This window comes from Oncorhynchus mykiss, chromosome 20 (genome assembly GCF_013265735.2).
Source record: "Oncorhynchus mykiss isolate Arlee chromosome 20, USDA_OmykA_1.1, whole genome shotgun sequence".
NCBI classification, from domain to species: domain Eukaryota; kingdom Metazoa; phylum Chordata; class Actinopteri; order Salmoniformes; family Salmonidae; genus Oncorhynchus; species Oncorhynchus mykiss.
The window spans coordinates 29251000-29272370 of NC_048584.1; the positions used below are offsets into that span (position 1 = coordinate 29251000).

General features: G+C 42.4%; 1 protein-coding gene across 1 annotated transcript in view; it reads left to right on the forward strand.

Moving 5' to 3' along the window:
- The window catches only part of LOC110499309 (protein kinase C epsilon type), a 152892-nt gene that overhangs the window by 123261 nt on the left and 8260 nt on the right, over positions 1–21371 (forward strand). The window contains exons 12-13 of the mRNA XM_036956130.1: positions 19433–19571; positions 20736–20924. Coding sequence (XP_036812025.1) covers positions 19433–19571; positions 20736–20924 — 328 coding nt within the window. The remainder of the gene's footprint in view (positions 1–19432; positions 19572–20735; positions 20925–21371) is intronic.

Below are 21371 nucleotides of genomic sequence, written 5' to 3' on the forward strand. Positions count from 1 at the left end.
TGCATCACCATGACAAATCATAACATCATTGTAACAAGACAGTAGATTCAATCCAAATGTATTCCCACTTTCCCCCCCAAATAATAATAATAATGTACAGTCCAGATTTCGGTCTCACGCTAACTTTGAGTGAAGAGAATCTGACTTGGGATCAGGGGCCTTATGTATCAATCATCTCAGAGTAGGACTACTGATCTAACATCAGATCCCCTCGTCCTTGAAATCTTATTCATTGGGATCTTAAATGTAAAACTGATCATAAACCAACACTTCTCTGAGATGCTTGATACAGGATTTAGGGAGTCCAAAGCAGACTGAACTTTCAACTGAACTGGGTCAAAGTTCTAACGGGTTTATGTTGTGTTGTGTGTTGTTCGGGGCCATGGAGCCTGTGTTTATACCAGGTTGTTTACTGCCAGTGCTGATTTATCCTGTTTCTGGCGCTCTGTTTATCCTCTCATCTCACTGTCGTTTACCACACACAAACCCAGACTCCCTCTGGGCTGCACAACTATGTTGCCCCTGTGGACAGTAGTTCTCTTCTGGCAGCTATCAACTATGTTGCCCCTGTGGACAGTAGTTCTCTTCTGGTAGCTATCAACTGTGTTGCCCCTGTGGACAGTAGTTCTCTTCTGGTAGCTATCAACTATGTATCCCCTGTGGACAGTAGTTCTCTTCTGGTAGCTATCAACTATGTTGCCCCTGTGGACAGTAGTTCTCTTCTGGCAGCTATCAACTATGTTGCCCCTGTGGACAGTAGTTCTCTTCTGGTAGCTATCAACTATGTATCCCCTGTGGACAGTAGTTCTCTTCTGGTAGCTATCAACTATGTTGCCCCTGTGGACAGTAGTTCTCTTCTGGTAGCTATCAACTATGTTGCCCCTGTGGACAGTAGTTATCTTCTGACAGCTATCAACTATGTTGCCCCTGTGGACAGTAGTTCTCTTCTGGCAGCTATCAACTATGTTGCCCCTGTGGACAGTAGTTCTCTTCTGGCAGCTATCAACTATGTTGCCCCTGTGGACAGTAGTTCTCTTCTGGTAGCTATCAAATATGTTGCCCCTGTGGACAGTAGTTCTCTTCTGGCAGCTATCAACTATGTTTCCCCTGTGGACAGTAGTTCTCTTCTGGTAGCTATCAATTATGTTGCCCCTGTGGACAGTAGTTCTCTTCTGGTAGCTATCAATTATGTTGCCCCTGTGGACAGTAGTTTCCCATGTGGACAGTAGTTCTCTTCTGGCAGCTATCAACTATGTTGCCCCTGTGGACAGTAGTTATCTTCTGGCAGCTATCAAATATGTTGCCCCTGTGGACAGTAGTTCTCTTCTGGCAGCTATCAACTATGTTGCCCCTGTGGACAGTAGTTCTCTTCTGGCAGCTATCAACTATGTTTCCCCTGTGGACAGTAGTTCTCTTCTGGCAGCTATCAACTATGTTGCCCATGTGGACAGTAGTTCTCTTCTGGCAGCTATCAACTATGTTGCCCCTGTGGACAGTAGTTCTCTTCTGGCAGCTATCAACTATGTATCCCCTGTGGACAGTAGTTCTCTTCTGGTAGCTATCAACTATGTTGCCCCTGTGGACAGTAGTTCTCTTCTGGTAGCTATCAATTATGTTGCCCCTGTGGACAGTAGTTCTCTTCTGGCAGCTATCAACTATGTATCCCCTGTGGACAGTAGTTCTCTTCTGGTAGCTATCAACTATGTTGCCCCTGTGGACAGTAGTTCTCTTCCGGTAGCTATCAACTATGTTGCCCCTGTGGACAGTAGTTATCTTCTGGTAGCTATCAACTATGTTGCCCCTGTGGACAGTAGTTCTCTTCTGGTAGCTATCAACTATGTTGCCCCTGTGGACAGTAGTTGCCCCTGTGGACAGTAGTTCTCTTCTGGTAGCTATCAACTATGTTGCCCCTGTGGACAGTAGTTGCCCCTGTGGACAGTAGTTCTCCTCTGGTAGCTATCAACTATGTTGCCCCTGTGGACAGTAGTTGCCCCTGTGGACAGTAGTTCTCTTCTGGTAGCTATCAACTATGTTGCCCCTGTGGACAGTAGTTCTCTTCTGGCAGCTATCAACTATGTTGCCCCTGTGGACAGTAGTTCTCTTCTGGCAGCTATCAACTATGTTTCCCCTGTGGACAGTAGTTCTCTTCTGGCAGCTATCAACTATGTTGCCCCTGTGGACAGTAGTTCTCTTCTGACAGCTATCAACTATGTTGCCCCTGTGGACAGTAGTTCTCTTCTGGTAGCTATCAACTATGTTGCCCCTGTGGACAGTAGTTCTCTTCTGGTAGCTATAAACTATGTTGCCCCTGTGGACAGTAGTTCTCTTCTGGTAGCTATCAACTATGTTGCCCCTGTGGACAGTAGTTCTCTTCTGGCAGCTATCAACTATGTTGCCCCTGTGGACAGTAGTTCTCTTCTGGTAGCTATCAATTATGTTGCCCCTGTGGACAGTAGTTCTCTTCTGGCAGCTATCAACTATGTTGCCCCTGTGGACAGTAGTTCTCTTCTGGCAGCTATCAACTATGTTGCCCCTGTGGACAGTAGTTCTCTTCTGGCAGCTATCAACTATGTTGCCCCTGTGGACAGTAGTTCTCTTCTGACAGCTATCAACTATGTTGCCCCTGTGGACAGTAGTTCTCTTCTGACAGCTATCAACTATGTTGCCCCTGTGGACAGTAGTTCTCTTCTGACAGCTATCAACTATGTTGCCCCTGTGGACAGTAGTTCTCTTCTGACAGCTATCAACTATGTATCCCCTGTGGACAGTAGTTCTCTTCTGGTAGCTATCAACTATGTTGCCCCTGTGGACAGTAGTTCTCTTCTGACAGCTATCAACTATGTTGCCCCTGTGGACAGTAGTTCTCTTCTGACAGCTATCAACTATGTTGCCCCTGTGGACAGTAGTTGCCCCTGTGGACAGTAGTTGCCCCAGTGGACAGTAGTTCTCTTCTGGCAGCTATCAGTCTCCAATGCTTTGAATAGACCCAGCTCTAAACAGCCACCACCTACAGTACATGGGCTTTCTAGGAGTTTCTGTGCCCAGTGTTCTTGGTGCCCATCTTGACCTGAGGACCCCTCAACCACCCGTGGTTGGGAGTTGGGAGTTTCAAACCCACCCAGTCTGTTTTTACCTCCACCACCATGACCTCCTAACAGGAAAAGTCCCATTTAAAGCGTAATGCTGTATTGAATTAAGGCTTCGTCAACGCCTCTCTTCCTGGACTTAGTCATTCCGAGAGCTAAAGGAAACATAATTTTGCACGCCCAATTTTTCAGTTTTTGATTTGTTAAAAAAGTTTGAAATATCCAATAAATGTCGTTCCACTTCATGATTGTGTCCCACTTGTTGTTGATTCTTCACAAAAAAATACAGTTTTATATCTTTATGTTTGAAGCCTGAAATGTGGCAAAAGGTCGCAAAGTTCAAGGGGGCCGAATACTTTCGCAAGGCACTGTAAATAGCAGCTAAATACAGTATATAGCTATAGATAGTACACTGCATAATGAAACAATCCCTAGTAAACTAGTGTTTTGAGGGTGGACTGACTGTATTATTTGGCATTAATAGGCTGTTTTTGCACACAACAACTTTCTATCTGGGGCTGGGAGAGAGCACAAGGATGGCTCAAGTCTTGCATGTTCAGGTAGCCTATACAGGACAGCTGTATATTCTATTCAGCTATAAAATCTATTGATAGCTGATTAGTATTCTGTTGTATGGAAAAGGTATTTGACAATGCAGTGTTTAAATTTCCAACATGAATTACTGAAAAAGTAATTGCATTATCACCACCAGCCAGCAGTCTAAAAATGGCAGCATTGCGACACCTTGCACAGCTTCGTGAAATGTTAGGCTTAACCTGAGAAAATGACGACCAAATAGACCTACCAATAAAAATTTATCCATTAGCTAAAGCAAAGCTGAGCCATTGCACCATAGAAAGCCTATCATCAATTTGATAGTCATGCAGCCGCATAGACATGTTGCAATTTCAGCACCATGGACATTGATCGGTAGTTTACTTTGTGAGTGGCTGTCTGGCTGACACGTTCAGTTAAAATGTTTCTCTCCTAGCAGTGAGTCACGTGGCCGTGGCCAGCTATATAAAGCAGGCAGACATGCATTGAAGTATTCAGTTACTGTTGGATTGAACGTTAGAATGGGCAAAACGGGTGACGTAAGCGACTTTATTTTTATTTTTTATTATTATTACATTTTTACCCCCTTTTTCTCCCCAATTTCGTGGTATCCAATTGTTCATCGTTACTGTCTTGTCTCATTGCTACAACTCCCGTACGGGCACGGGAGAGACGAAGGTCGAGAGCTGGAACCAGGCGTGCCGGTTCCAGTATCTCAGAAACGGATGTCCTCCTGGGCTTATCACGCATGACAGTGTCTAGGGTTCACCGAGAATGGTGCGACAAACAAGAAACATCCCGTCAGAAGCAGTCCTGTGGCCGAGAACAGCACGTTGATGAAAGGTCGAAGGAGAATGGCACGAATCGTGCAAGCTAACAAGCGGGCCACACACAGGCAAATAACAGCGCAGTACAACAGTGGTGTGCAGAACGGCATCTCGGAACACACAACTCGTGCTTCCTTGTAGCGGATGGGCTATTATTGCAGCAGACGTCCACACCGGGTTCCACTCCTGTCAGATAAAAACTAAAAGAAGCTCCAGTGGGCAGGCGGTCACCAACACACAATTAAGGATTGGAAAAACACTGCCTGGTCCAACAAATCCCGGTTCCTGTTGCGTCATGCTGATGGCAAAGTCAGGATTTGGCGTAAGCAGCATGAGTCCATTGCCCCATCCTGCCTGGTGACAATGGTGGTGGTGGTGTAATGTTGTGCGGAATATTTTCCTGGCACACATTAGGTTGCATGATACCAATTGAGCAATGTTTCCATTCCCTGAAGAATTCAGGCTGTTCTGGAGGCAAAGGGAATCCAAAGGGAATCGGTACTAGATGTACCTAACAAACTGGCCACTGAGTGTACATACATAGACGCTGCCAATTGTTGGTAATGGAAATTTGTATAAAAGTCATGGAAAAGTCATGAAATTCCATCTGTCAATATGTGTAGGTAGTTACCAGGCTAAGAAGTGACCAGCCAATGTGAATTGTGTATTGTGTAAAATCAAAAGAATAATAGTCTGGCTACAGTATGTACTGTAGGTTGAAGGTGCTCTTTCTCTCTCTCCATTTCTCCCCGTCGCTCTCTTTCTTTTGCTCTCTCTCCCTCTCTCTCTGGCTCTCTCTCTGTCTCTCTCTGTCGTTCACTCTCTCTCCTTCTCTCTGTTGCTTACTCTCTCTCTCTCTCTGGGCTGTGCAGTGAGCTTGTGTTCAAGACAGGAAAGTGGGTGAGACTACAGTCTGGACTCATTGTCCCTGTTCCTAATCAAAGGGTTCTGGCTACGTGATTTTAGCAGCGCAGAGTATAGCCAGCCTCCTTGGTGCCTTTTTGATTTGCCGTATTGTCTGAATGACTATTTATTTCAGTGTTTATTAATAATGTCAGGGAGCAAGTTTTAGCTTGAAAGGTACACTCAGCGATGTACAAAGTAATAAACAGCAATAGTGGGTAAATTTCCGCAGCAACTAAAAGTATTGACGCACAAGGCTAAACTTTGCTGTTTTGGTGCCGTAGCTACCACGCTGTAGCAGCGTGAAGCGAACCCGCGCACATGCACAGATACCCTGTGTGACATTCACATGCACAGATACCCTGTGTGACTGTGTGAGAGCAAAATCTTGCATCGGGCTCATCGCAATATCTGCGGTGCTGCTTGTTGCAACGTCATAACGCTGAGTCTACCTTTAACGAAATCCATTTGTTATTCAAGCATTTGATATTGTAGAGCTCTGCAAGCATCAGCTTTGTCTTCCAGAGAGTAGTCATTGAGCGTAGGATGACAATGAAGATGTCTTTATGATTTCCACTCAAGGCAATTCTGTCAGTGGATTTCGCTTTGTTCGGACTTGGCAAATCAATGAAATCAGTGAAAGCCAGGATTGACAAATGTGATGCACACACCTTTGCATGGGAGGTCTACAACATTTAACGTAACGCCACATACTTAACCTGAGTTGACTCAGCCTTACCTCTCTGTGACCTGTTGAGCACTTTCATCCAAGAATACAAACAACCCTTTTGGGAATACTCTGGGAAGTAGGTACATGACTCCCTCTCACCCCCCACTTCTGAGAGAGAGAAAAGAAAACAGTGGCTAAGTTTCGTTTGAGACAGTAGCAGTTTGATCTGCTAGTGATGTGGGACAAGTCTGGACTGGCATGCAGTCGGCTGGTTGAAGCCTGTATGCCACTATAGACGGGAACGGGAGGGGAGGGGAGAGGGGAGGAGTCTATCACCAGGCTATCTGTCCGTCCTCCTCGCTCTGCACAAGCTTATGTGAGACTGGAGCCTCTATGGGCAGCATTCACAACAGAGCACAGCACAATACACACAATCATACACCACCAAGCCATGTATACAACCACATATTGTGTACTGTACATGCTCAGTTCACATCCACACTCATAAACCTAGAAACTAATGAACCTGGCAATAAACGCACTATGCAGACATACAAACATAACACCTACGTGTGCGTGTGAAATGCATAGACTACAATCAAAATAAACAGCCATGTCTAGCTACCCCAGATACCATACCATTGAAGAGTGTCCCACGTAATGCCTGTTCTCCATGACTTCCGTTTGACCTTTATTCAGACACCACGGACTGTCCTCATGTATACCAGCTTTCTCTCCCTCTTTCACTCCCTCTTTCTCTGCCTTGCTCTCCCTCTCTCCCCCTTTCTCTCCCTTTCTCTCCCCCTTTCTCTCCCTTTCTCTCCCTCTTTCACTCCCTCTCTCTGCCTTGCTCTCCCTTTCTTCGCCTTTCTCTCCCTTTCTCTCCCACTTTCTCTCCCTCTTTCTCTCCCTCATTCACCCACCCTATTTCCATCTTTATGTATGTTGAACTTGAACATGCAACATGTATTGCTATATCAATAGGGGATTTTCTGACAAAAAAATATGGATCTTTTTGCACCAACTTCAATAATTATCTGAAGGAAAATAGCCCATTTTCTCTATATGGACACCATTTGGGATCTGCGTGTTAGCTCGAGAATTTAGGTGTAGTAATCTGGAGAAAGAATAACATGACATTATAATGCCCAGGTCTCGGATAACTCTCATTGGAATCGGGCATGTACTTAAAACTACTTAGTTAATATGGTCCAGCTGTAGTTGTGTACTTAAAACGACTTGGTTAACATGGTTCAGTTGTAGTTTAGCATGGTGTACTTTAGCGTGGGCAGACAACAATATTTCCAGATAGAAATAAATATTAAGGGCAGTTTGTTCTTCTAAGTATTTGAACCAGGGTCTGCACAGCAGGGGTCGTGGGTCATGTTCAAAGCTATTCTCATTATGTCTCTTTTTAGAACTTCTAGGAAATGTATTACTCACTATTGATCATGGGCTGGTCCATGGGTCCTAGTGAATAATTTGTGTGTGTGCGCGTGTGTGCACGCGTAAGTTGACATTTATTGTTGGAGTCCTGGAGGAAGAACTGAGCAATTTCAATTTAGATTTCCCCCTGCAAATTCAAAATGAGCTACATTGTAAAAATTTCTGAAAACAAAAATGTGCTTTTTGGTCATAATTTAAGGTTAGGGTTAGCAGTGTGGTGAAGGTTACGTTTAGGATGAACGGCTTTGTGACTGTGTCAGTTGGTAACCGCTCTGCAGAATTGCCTCCAGAACAAGTTTCATTACAAAAAAAACACTAACCTGTGTGTGTGTTTCTACGCGCACGTGTACGTACATGCATATGTGTGTGTGTGCATATGCCTGAGTGTTTGTGTCTTTGGGGCTGAATGGGGAGCTCATTTCAAGCGGAGGGAGGGAGGTTAACTGTCAGAGCAGAGAGGGTTGCTGTGTACGTAATGGAAAAATCACTCCACAAGATTAACATGAAACACAGGAAATGCTCTCAATTGAGCCTGATTGGTGTGTGTGTGTGTGTGTGTGTGTGTGTGTGTGTGTGTGTGTGTGTGTGTGTGTGTGTGCGTGTAATATAACATTTGTATGCCTGCCAAAATCATGAGTAAAGGTCCTGACAATGGTGACAGTAGTTCCTGTTCATTTACCATATGTATAGTTGAAGTCAGAAGTTTACATACACTTAGGTTGGAGTCATTAAAACTTGTTTTTTAACCACTCCACAAATTTCTTGTTGACAAACTAAAATTTTGGCAAGTTGGTTAGGACATCTACTTTGTGCATGACACAAGTAATTCTTCCAACAATTGTTTACAGACAGATTATTTCACTTATAATTCACTGTATCACAATTCTAGTTGGTCAGAAGTTTACGTACACTAAGTTGACTTTTAACAGCTTGGAAAATTCCAGAAAATTATGTCATGGCTTTAGAAGCTTCTGATAGGCTAATTGACATCATTTGATTTAATTGGAGATGTATTTCAAGGCCTACCTTCAAACTCAGTGCCTCTTTGCTTGACATCATGGGAAAATCAATAGAAATCAGCCAAGACTTCAGAAAAAAGTGGTAGACCTCCACAAGTCTGGTTCATCCTTGGGAGCAATTTCCAAACACCTGAAGGTACCACGTTCATCTGGACAAACAATAGTACGTAAGTATAAACACCGTGGGACAACGCAGTCATCATACCGCTCAGGAAGGAGACGCATTCTGTCTCCTAGAGATGAACGTACTTTTGTGCGAAAAGTGCAAATCAATCCCAGAACAACAGCAAAGGACCTTGTGAAGATGCTGGAGGAAACAGGTTCAAAAGTATCTATATCCACAGTAAAACGAGTCCTATATCGACATAACCTGAAAGGCCGCTCAGCAAGGAAGAAGCCACTGCTCCAAAACCGCCATAAAAAAGCCAGACTACGGTTTGCAACTGCACATGGGGACAAAGATCGTACTTTTTGGAGAAATGTCCTCTGATCTGAGGAAACAAAAATAGAACTGTTTGGCAGCATCATTTTGTGGGGGTGCTTTGCTGCAGGAGGGACTGGTGCACTTCACAAAATAGATGACATCATGAGGCAGGAAAATTATGTGGATATATTGAAGCAACATCATAAGACCAGTCAGAAAGTCAAAGATTGGTCGCAAATGGGTCTACCAAATGGACAATGACCCCAAGCATACTTCCAAAGTTGTGGCAAAATGACTTAAGGAAAACAAAGTCAAGGTATATAAGTGGCCATCACAAAGCGCTGACCTCAATCCTACAGAACATTTGTGGGCAGAACTGAAAAAGCATGTGCGATGAAGGAGGCCTACAAACCTGACTCCGTTACACCAGTTTTGTCAGGAGGAATGGGCTAAAATTCACCCAACTTATTGTGGGAAGCTTGTGGAAGCCCACCTGAAACATTTGACCCAAGTTCAACAATTGAAAGACAATGCTACCAAATACTAATTGAGTGTATGTGAACTTCTGACCCACTGGGAATGTGATGAAAGAAATAAAAGCTGAAATAAATCATTCTCTCTACTATTATTCTGACATTTAACATTCTTAAAATAAAGTGGTGATCCTAACTGACCTAAGACACAGAATTGTTACTTGTATTAAATGTCAGGAATTGTGAAAAACTGTTGTATAAATGTATGTATTTGGCTAAGGTGTATGTAAACTTCTGACTCCAACTGTATACTCGTACAGCTGTTTTTTTTTCTGTTTTGCCAGCAATAATCTCAGTTGGAGTTTGTTGGTTGGAAGCACACTCTGACGCAAGTTTCTTGTTGGGGTTTTAATGTCAGATTTTATTTTATTTTTATTCATGAGAGATATGGCCCATGTTGCTGCATGGTATGATATGTTATCCGTTGTAACTCCTCACCAGCCAGCTTAAGACTCAAAAGCTATTTAATATTTGAGAAATGCCTTGCAGCATTGCAATTTCTGTCATGTGATTTCCCTCCACAAGGCCTTCTCTCTAGAGCGAAATGGGCTGACTGTGCAAGGAAGTAAAGAGACATTCAAGGGCCAGAACTTTGATCAAACTACCAACATGATAGCATTGGTACCTGACTGCTTCTACCTGCAAGACTTAAAGGGTTCTGCAACTGTCCCCATATGAGAACCGTTTTTAGTTTGAGGTAGAACCCTTTTTGGTTCCAGTTAGAACTCTTTTGGGTTCCATGTAGAACCCTCTGGAAACAGTTTTGCATGGTACCCAAAAGGGTTCTATCTTAAAAACCAAAAGGGTTCTATCTGGAATCAAAATGAGTTATTCAAAGGGTTCTCCTATGGGGACAGCCGAATAACCCTTTTTTCTAAGAGCGCACTACTGTTAGTCGCTTTGGATGAAAGAGTCTGCTAAATGGCATATTATATATTATATTATTCAACAACAACAGATCCAGTCTAAGCAAAAACATTGGCATTGGCACCCAGGTTACCTAAGTGTAACTGTCACAGGGTATATACTCAATGAACTTCTTCAAATAACTATCATTCCATTAGCGCTCTTCAACACCTGCTGCTACACATGGAGAGAGCACTGGTACACAGTGCTGTGCAATAAAATCATTGATCATTGTCATCATCTATTGTGCAGACTACATCAAGTATCTCATTTAAGACTTGCTGGGTCATTGTGTTGTATTCATTTTCCTTGCCGCAGGTAGATTCATCTTTAGAACTGAAATAATTGGAAAAGGAAATTGAAAAGGAAATTGTGTTCAAGGTTAGCTTGACCTTAAATCTACAAGTGCCTTTGTACTAAAATGTCTATTTGAGATTATGGCTGTTTCCGAAATCTGACTTCCATACTACTTAATTAAACTTTATACTGTGTACTAAACTACATACTGTACTATTTAGAATGTACTGTTTAAAAAAAATGAATGCAGTAAGCAACACATATCAATCAACATACTAGGCTCATCCTACTGAGAATGCCTCATCTAATGCTCACTTGCATTGATTCCCGTCATTGGTTCATTTTGGTAAAGCGCGACTCTTTGTCAGACACACGTGGATCTCAAAAGACGATTCTCTTCCTCAATAGTGTTCAGAAAATTCTACTAGATGAAAAGTCTAAATTAGTATGTCATCTGTCATTTAAAGCATACAGTACACATGTTTTATTTTCTTCACATTCTATAAAACTTCATTTTTTCTCAAACACAAAATGTCTCCTATTTAGAACTCAAGTACAGGTATTCGGACATGGCCCATGCCTACTTGACATTAGTCACGTTGTATAATGATAGAAGACAGGCGCAGGAATGCAAAAATAGTTTTTTAATTTCTCTTCCCAAAATAGCATACGTCATTTAAAAAAATGATTTTACCTTTATTTAACTAGGCAAGTAAAGAAAAAAATCTGATTTTCAATCACAGCCAACCTCAGACAACACTGGGTGCTACCCTATGGGACTCCCAATCACAGTCAGTTGTGATACAGTCTGGATTTGAACCAGGTTGTCTGTAGTGTCACCTACTAGCTGAGATGCAGTGCCTTAGACCACTACGCCACTTGGGAGCCCATGAACATGATGGGGACAAACACGTGCACATACAGTTGAAGTCGGAAGTTTACATACACCTTAGCCAAATACATTTAAACTCTGTTTTTCACAATTCCTGACATTTAATCCTAGTAAAAATGCCCTGTTTTAGGTCAGTTAGGATCACCACTTTAGTAGTACATCCACAGGTACACCTCCAATTGACTCAAATTATGTCAATTAGCCTATCAGAAGCTTCTAAAGCCATGACATAATTTTCGGGAATTTTCCAAGCTGTTTAAAGGCACAGTCAACTTAGTGTTTGTGAGCTTCTGACCCACTGGGATTGTGATTTATTTCTAGTCCTATATTATTCAATGATGTCATTAGAATTATGAAAATAAGGACAATGAAACGTATTTAATTGAACTGTTGAAAGCGAGGAATGAATGAAGCGACAATAAAGGAAGAAATAGGAAGTAGGCTAATAACAGCAGGGGAAATATTAGGAAATGTGTACAGTATAGGCGTCAGCCTACTAATTATACAAATAGACCCTATTATATTTCAAAATTAAAATCTAATTCACTAGCCTATACTTGTAACTTACTGCACCAGAATCGCACGTTCTCTCCCTGCTTTATCATGGTTACAATGATGTGTGTAATTCTAGTCCATATAATACAGTATTATATACTGAGTGTACAAAACATTATGACACCTGCTCTTTCCATGACATAGACTGACCAGGTGAATCCAGGTGAAACCTATGATCCCTTATTGGTTTCACTTGTTAAATCCACTTCAATCAGTGTAGATGAAGGGGAGGGGACAGGTTATAGATGGATTTTTAAGCCTTGAGACAATTGATACTTGGATTGTGTGTGTGCCATTCAGAAGGTTTTGAATGGGCAAGGGTAGAGGAAAGCATTGGATTCAACATTGGCCAGCATCCCTGTGGAACGCTTTCGACACCTTGTAGAGTCTATGACCCAATAAATTGAGCCTCTTTTGAGGGCAATAGGAGGGGGTGCAACTCAATATTAGGAATATGGTGTAAAGTACTAAGTATTTTTGGGGGGTATCTGTACTTTATTTTACTATTTATATTTTTGACTACTTTTACTTTTACTTCACAACATTCCTTAAGAAAATATAGTACTTTTTACTCCATACATTTTCCTTGACCCCTAAGCATTTTGAATGTTTAGAGTAGGACATGGAAATGGTCCAATTCACACACTTCTCAACATGTAGGGGATGACCCCTACTGCCTCTGCTCTGGCGGACTCATTTTACACACATGCTTCATTTGTAAATGATGTCTGAATGTTGGAGTGTGCCCCTGGCTATCCTTAAATTGGTGGTTTGCTAAATATAAGGAATTTGAAATGATTTATAACTTTACTTTTACATTTGATACTTAAGTATATTTTAGCAATTTCATTTAATTTGATACTTAAGTATATTTTAAACCAAATACTTTTAGACTTTTACTCATGTAGAATTTTACTGGGTTACTTTGACTTCTACTTGAGTTATTTTCTATTAAGGTATCTTTACTTTTACTCAAGTATGACAATTGGGTACTTTTTCCACCACTGGGTGTCCATAATATTTTGTATTCTCAGTGTACAATACAGTGCAGTAATACAGTTCACACTCAAAAAGATTAGCCTACTGGAGATAGTTTCATTTATTTACCCAAGAGAGCAAATAGCTATCTACATCTATGGGCTTTTCTGTTTTTCTGTCGTGTCTTATATGTATTGGATAAAAGCACAATCATCTGGGCTTTTTGGGGCTTGGGCTCATTAAATGTCTTTCATGTAGGGCTCATAAAGTGTATGGCTCATAAAGTGTATGGCTTAATGTATGGCTCGGGCTCGGGATATACTTTTTGATCAAAGATCTAATCAAATCCAGACATAGGGCTATTTATATGCTTTATAATGCTTTTGAATGACACGTCCGGTTTTGGCAGGAAGGACCTGGTTGACCGGAAGAAAAGTGATATATTCTCAGGATGGAACATTTGTAAAATATCAACAAAGTAATAACACAGATGAGGTGATGTGACCTGGTGGGTGGAAAGAGAGGGTGGGCTGACAGATATGGAAAGAGAGGGTGGGCTGACAGATATGGAAAGAGAGGGTGGGCTGACAGATATGGAAAGAGAGGGTGGGCTGACAGATATGGAAAGAGAGGGTGGGCTGACAGATATGGAAAGAGAGGGTGGGCTGACAGATATGGAAAGAGAGGGTGGGCTGACAGATATGGAAAGAGAGGGTGGGCTGACAGATATGGAAAGTGAGGGTGGGCTGACAGATATGGAAAGAGAGGGTGGGCTGACAGATATGGAAAGAGAGGGTGGGCTGACAGATATGGAAAGTGAGGGTGGGCTGACAGATATGGAAAGTGAGGGTGGGCTGACAGATATGGAAAGAGAGGGTGGGCTGACAGATATGGAAAGAGAGGGTGGGCAAACAGATATGGAAAGAGAGGGTGGGCTGACAGATATGGAAAGAGAGGGTGGGCTGACAGATATGGAAAGAGAGGGTGGGCTGACAGATATGGAAAGAGAGGGTGGGCTGACAGATATGGAAAGAGAGGGTGGGCTGACAGATATGGAAAGACATAGGGATGGGGCAGAGAGAGAGGGGGGAGATGTCCTGATGGAAACGTCTGGAACATATTTGGAACATGAGGGCTTAGCGCATAATGTGGAGCTTGTAAGAGTGCATGCATGTATTCAAACACTTTTTGAATTCTTGCCAGATACCAGATGTTATTACATCAACCCCGATTTTCACAGCATAGATGAGTTGCCATATTCATACATAGCACATTGGGCCTCATGAGCCCTTAATTTGCGGCTCGCTGTGATTTTCCTATTTTCCATTCATAATACATAACAATGATACAATTTCAATTCAATGTGTTTAATGCATGCCTGAATCACTACATTGAATATATATATTGTTCCTTGGACGGCAGATAGATGGCAGTATAGCGCAGCTGTTGAACAGAAAGGCCGCAATAGATCGTTTGCCAAAATAGTACGCAACTGCTCAGCTACAGCGACCGACACATATCAGTTTGCTACTAGCTAATCTTGCAGTCTGGTAACCATGGATCGATTTATTGTAAAATAGAAACGTAAATCTATTGACAATGAAAATGAGGGGGAAGAGCTGGAGAACAAGGTGACAGCTATGAACAAACAACCACCGGAGAACCAGGAAAATCAGGAAGATGGCAGCGGGGAAATGCAGCTAGCTAAAGTAGCTAACAGAAAGGCCAAAATAGCGTGGCTCCGGTGGCTAAGAGAAGGATACGGTTGATTCAAGAAGCACACCGAAAGTTCCAAGAGACATGGACATACTAGTATTTTTTGTACTGCATACTGGGACTAGTTCACTTTGTCTTATTTGCCAGAACAGAAGGCAGTCAATTGTTTTAAACAAGCAAATTTAGAGCAACATTTCCAGTCGCACCATGCCCACTTTGACAAAACATATCCGCCACAAAGCAACCTCAGAAACAACCAAATAGCGCAACTCAAAGGACAACAACAAATGATGGACAGATCTAGCACTGTTGCAGAGAAAACGACAGAGGCAACATATGAGATTGCTTGGATACTGACGAGAAACAAAGCCTTCACAGACGCGGATATTGTCCAAAAATGTTTTGGGCCTCAGCCGAAATAGTGTATGCTAATTTCACAAACAAGGAAGCTATTTTAAAGCAAATTAAGGGACTGCAACTCTCAGACTCGACCATAACAAGGGACATAGAAGACATTGGCGAGGACATCGGTAAGCAACTGATTACTGACATATCCGTGGCACCGTGTTTTAGTATTGCTCTTGAGGAAAGCACTGATGTAAGAGACATTGCCCGATTATGTGTTTGAAAATTGTGAAACAAAAACAAAGAAACAGGCTGACCAATGCACACCTTGATTGCCTCACAAGGATAGCAACAACAGACTATACATTTAGAATGAATTCAATCAAGATGCAGAAGGGACATTTTCACTCATCCAACTACTGAGGTAACCCTTAATATGGGTATTATACATGTGATGTAGCCTATTTGATGTGTGTGTATATATTTGTGTTGTGCTGTACATCAAATCAATTGCATGTGCTCTATTGCTCTGAATTTGCTCTCAATTGATAATTGGTAATATTGGAAGAAAAAGTACAACAAATTCAAGATCTGTACGAACCTATGAATGATTGTATCAACCCAATGTGGCCCCCTTACAAATAATTGTAACACTGCTCTATAGTAACATTACCTGCACTAATCAATGTTTTATAAGGATGAATGAACCCACCTAAACCTACCACTTCACTCCCAAGGAGAATCATGCAGATTGTTAATGTGTCCTTTTTAGGTCTCTGAAACAGAACAGTTGTGCCTCACACTCACACACACACACAATCCCAGGTCGTGGAGGCTGTTTTGTGAAAACACCTTGGGCTGAATGGCATCTGTTAAAAGATGTTGACATATTTTCAGCAATCAACCATCAAACCCTGACCTGACTGGTTTCATGCCACTCCCTGGCATCTTTCATCAGACCTCTTATCTTCTCTCCTGTTCCTCCACTCCTGCCATTTCCAACAGCACCCTCCATCTCTCGCTCACTGCCCACAATAAAGGAGAGGAGCGATGGAGAGACACACAACTCTGTGTCTGTGGAACATTCTGTGTGTGTTTGTGTGCATACTGTACGTGTGAACCAAGAGTAGCCTCCATAGTGCAGATAGCTCCTCACAGTGCTTTTGGCCTCCATACAGAGAAAGTCCTATGGTGTTGTGTCTATTCACTGAGTAGGAACACTGAGAGTATACAGTGCCTTGCGAAAGTATTTGGCCCCCTTGAACTTTGCGACCTTTTGCCACATTTCAGGCTTCAAACATAAAGATATAAAACTGTATTTTTTTGTGAAGAATCAACAGCAAGTGGGACACAATCATTAAGTGGAACGACATTTATTGGATATTTCAAACTTTTTTAACAAATCAAAAACTGAAAAATTGGGCGTGCAAAATTATTCAGCCCCTTTACTTTCAGTGCAGCAAACTCTCTCCAGAAGTTCAGTGAGGATCTCTGAATGATCCAATGTTGACCTAAATGACTAATGATGATAAATACAATCCACCTGTGTGTAATCAAGTCTCCGTATAAATGCACCTGCACTGTGATAGTCTCAGAGGTCCGTTAAAAGCGCAGAGAGCATCATGAAGAACAAGGAACACACCAGGCAGGTCCGAGATACTGTTGTGAAGAAGTTTAAAGCCGGATTTGGATACAAAAAGATTTCCCAAGCTTTAAACATCCCAAGGAGCACTCTGCAAGCAATAATATTGAAATGGAAGGAGTATCAGACCACTGCAAATCTACCAAGACCTGGCCGTCCCTCTAAACTTTCAGCTCATACAAGGAGAAGACTGATCAGAGATGCAGCCAAGAGGCCCATGATCACTCTGGATGAACTGCAGAGATCTACAGCTGAGGTGGGAGACTCTCTCCATAGGACAACAATCAGTCATATAGTGCACAAATCTGGCCTTTATGGAAGAGTGGCAAGAAGAAAGCCATTTCTTAAAGATATCCATAAAAAAGTGTTGTTTAAAGTTTGCCACAAGCCACCTGGGAGACACACCAAACATTTTTTTATATTTTTATTTTATTTTTTATTTCACCTTTATTTAACCAGGTAGGCTAGTTGAGAACAAGTTCTCATTTGCAACTGCGACCTGGCCAAGATAAAGCATAGCAGTATGAGCAGACAACACAGAGTTACACATGGAGTAAACAATTAACAAGTCAATAACACAGTAGAAAACAAAGGGGGAGTCTATATACAATGTGTGCAAAAGGCATGAGGTAGGCGAATAATTACAATTTTGCAGATTAACACTGGAGTGATAAATGATCAGATGGTCATGTACAGGTAGAGATATTGGTGTGCAAAAGAGCAGAAAAGTAAATAAATAAAAACAGTATGGGGATGAGGTAGGTGAAAATGGGTGGGCTATTTACCAATAGACTATGTACAGCTGCAGCGATCGGTTAGCTGCTCAGATAGCTGATGTTTGAAGTTGGTGAGGGAGATGAAAGTCTCCAACTTCAGCGATTTTTGCAATTCGTTCCAGTCACAGGCAGCAGAGTACTGGAACGAAAGGCGGCCAAATGAGGTGTTGGCTTTAGGGATGATCAGTGAGATACACCTGCTGGAGCGCGTGCTACGGATGGGTGTTGCCATCGTGACCAGTGAGCTGAGATAAGGCGGAGCTTTACCTAGCATGGACTTGTAGATGACCTGGAGCCAGTGGGTCTGGCGACGAATATGTAGCGAGGGCCAGCCGACTAGAGCATACAAGTCGCAGTGGTGGGAAGAAGGTGCTCTGGTCAGATGAAACCAAAATTGAACTTTTGGGCAACAATGCAAAACGTTATGTTTGGCGTAAAAGCAACACAGCTGAACACACCATCCCCACTGTCAAACATGGTGGTGGCAGCATCATGGTTTGGGCCTGCTTTTCTTCAGCAGGGACAGGGAAGATGGTTAAAATTGATGGGAAGATGGATGGAGCCAAATACAGGACCATTCTGGAAGAAAACCTGATGGAGTCTGTAAAAGACCTGAGACTGGGACGGAGATTTGTCTTCCAACAAGACAATGATCCAAAACATAAAGCAAAATCTACAATGGAATGGTTCAAAAATAAACATATCCAGGTGTTAGAATGGCCAAGTCAAAGTCCAGACCTGAATCCAATCGAGAATCTGTGGAAAGAACTGAAAACTGCTGTTCACAAATGCTCTCCATCCAACCTCACTGAGCTTGAGCTGTTTTGCAAGGAGGAATGGGAAAAAAATTCAGTCTCTCGATGTGCAAAACTGATAGAGACATACCCCAAGCGACTTACAGCTGTAATCGCAGCAAAAGGTGGCGCTACAAAGTATTAACTTAAGGGGGCTGAATAATTTTGCACGCCCAATTTTTCAGTTTTTGATTTGTTAAAAAAGTTTGAAATATCCAATAAATGTCATTCCACTTCATGATTGTGTCCCACTTGTTGTTGATTCTTCACAAAAAAATACAGTTTTATATCTTTATGTTTGAAGCCTGAAATGTGGCAAAAGGTCGCAAAGTTCAAGGGGGCCGAATACTTTCGCAAGGCACTGTATTTGGCGTTGTCTGTCAATGAGTAGGAATGCTGAGAGTATATTTGGCATTGTGTCTGTTCACTGAGTAGGAACACTGAGAGTATATTTGGCATTGTGTCTGTTCACTGAGTAGGAACACTGAGAGTATATTTGGCATTGTGTCTGTTCACTGAGTAGGAACACTGAGAGTATGTTTGGCATTGTGTCTGTTCACTGAGTAGGAACACTGAGAGTATATTTGGCATTGTGTCTGTTCACTGAGTAGGAACACTGAGAGTATATTTGGCATTGTGTCTGTTCACTGAGTAGGAACACTGAGAGTATATTTGGCATTGTGTCTGTTCACTGAGTAGGAACACTGAGAGTATATTTGGCATTGTGTCTGTTCACTGAGTAGGAACACTGAGAGTATATTTGGCATTGTGTCTGTTCACTGAGTAGGAACACTGAGAGTATGTTTGGCATTGCAGTGTTTCCCCTAAAAAAAATTCAGCAGTGGTGGCAGAGTTTTTTTAAATGTATTATTTTCCCCTACCCCTAACCCCTTCCCTAATTTGTGGCAGAGTGGCAGATCTATACATCTCCAATAAATGTGATGACACAGTGACTTTTTATTTATTTTTGTCTCATTTGTCTCTGACAGATGAATACTCTTCTATCTCTGACCTCTGTAACTGCTTCACTCTGACCTCTCAGACCTCATTTTGTCTCTATCTCTCCAGAGATCTGAAATTGGATAACATCCTGTTGGATGCACATGGCCACTGTAAGCTGGCTGACTTTGGCATGTGTAAGGAGGGGATTCTCAACGGAGTCACCACCACCACCTTCTGCGGGACCCCTGACTACATCGCTCCTGAGGTAAACCTCAACCCTCCTTCTTCTACCCACTACACTCTACACACTAGCCTTCATCCTCTACCCTTCATCTTCTACCCACTACCCTCCACCCTCTACCCTTCATCTTCTACCCACTACCCTCCACCCTCTACCCACTACCCTTCATCCTTTACCCACTACCCTTCATCCTCTACCCACTACCCTTCATCCTCTACCCACTACCCTCTACTAACTACCCTTCATTCTCTACACTCTAACCTCTACCCACTACACTCCACCCTCTACAGTCTGACAGTAAACCACCCATTCATCTGGGACAGTCTGACAGTAAACCACCCATTCATCTGGGACAGTCTGACAGTAAACCACCCATTCATCTGGGATTGTCTGACAGTAAACCACCCATTCATCTGGGACAGTCTGACAGTAAACCACCCATTCATCTGGGACAGTCTGACAGTAAACCACCCATTCATCTGGGACTGTTTGACAGTAAACCACCCATTCATCTGGGATTGTCTGACAGTAAACCACCCATTCATCTGGGACAGTCTGACAGTACTCAACCATCAATTCCATAAGTTACTCTCTCACATGTTGTACTCTTTCATTGACTCGACTCTTTACCCTCTACTCTGCTTCTCTCTCACCGTTTCATAAAAAAAGCTCACTCAATCACTCAATAAATGACTCACTCAATCACTCAATATATTACTCAATCAATCAATAAATTACTCAATCAATCACTAAATTTCTCAATCAATCAATAAATTACTCAATCAATATATTACTAAATCAATCACTAAATTACTCAATCAATCACTAAATTACTCACTCAATCAATAAATTACTCAATCAATCACTAAATTACTCAATCAATCAATAAATTACTCAATCAATAAATTAATCAATCAATAAATTACTCAATCAATCAATAAATTACTCATTCAATCACTCAATATATCACTCAATCAATCAAACTCATGTACTCATTTGTTCTACTCATTCTCTCATTATATCATCCCTAATGAGCTGGTATCACAAGTATTCTGTTCCCCCTTACTTATAAATCCTGCTGTAGTGAAGCTGGTGTTAGTGTTTCCTGTGCCCCTGTGTTTTTTAGATCCTAAAGGATATTTTGTATGAGATGGTGTTACATTGTTTCCTGTCCCTCTGTGTGTTTAGATCCTACAGGAGCTAGAATATGGCCCCTCTGTGGACTGGTGGGCTCTGGGGGTGCTTATGTACGAGATGATGGCGGGCCAGCCCCCCTTCGAGGCTGACAATGAGGATGACCTGTTTGAGTCCATTCTCCACGATGATGTCCTCTACCCAGTGTGGCTAAGCAAGGAGGCAGTCTCCATCCTGAAAGCGGTCAGTAACCTACAGTTTATCTCCCTGTCCTAGTCTGCCTGTATCTCTAACCATCCCTCTTTGCTCTCCTTTTTATCCCCTCTTTCTTCATATCTTCCCCACTTCTTATTCCACTTGTTCTTTATCAGCCCCCCTTTCCTCCCCACACATTACCTTATTGTCGTCTCCTCCTCCTCTTCCTCCTCCTGCTGTCTCTCTCTCTCTGCCTGTCTCTGGTGAGGTAGTAAAGTGGTGTTCGGTGATTAGCAGAGTGAGGAGCAAGGATGAGCAGGGCTGGGTGGAATTAGTTCAGAAAGCCAGAGTGGCTGTGCAGTGCTGTGTGGGCTGGGGAGAGAGGCCTGGGAGACGTTGCACTTCATGTGGGAAAAGAACAGCGTGTTTGTGTTCTCTGGTGGTTTCGGGGCTTGTGTAATCGCACAATCGGGGAGGCAGGGGTGAGCCGCCCCA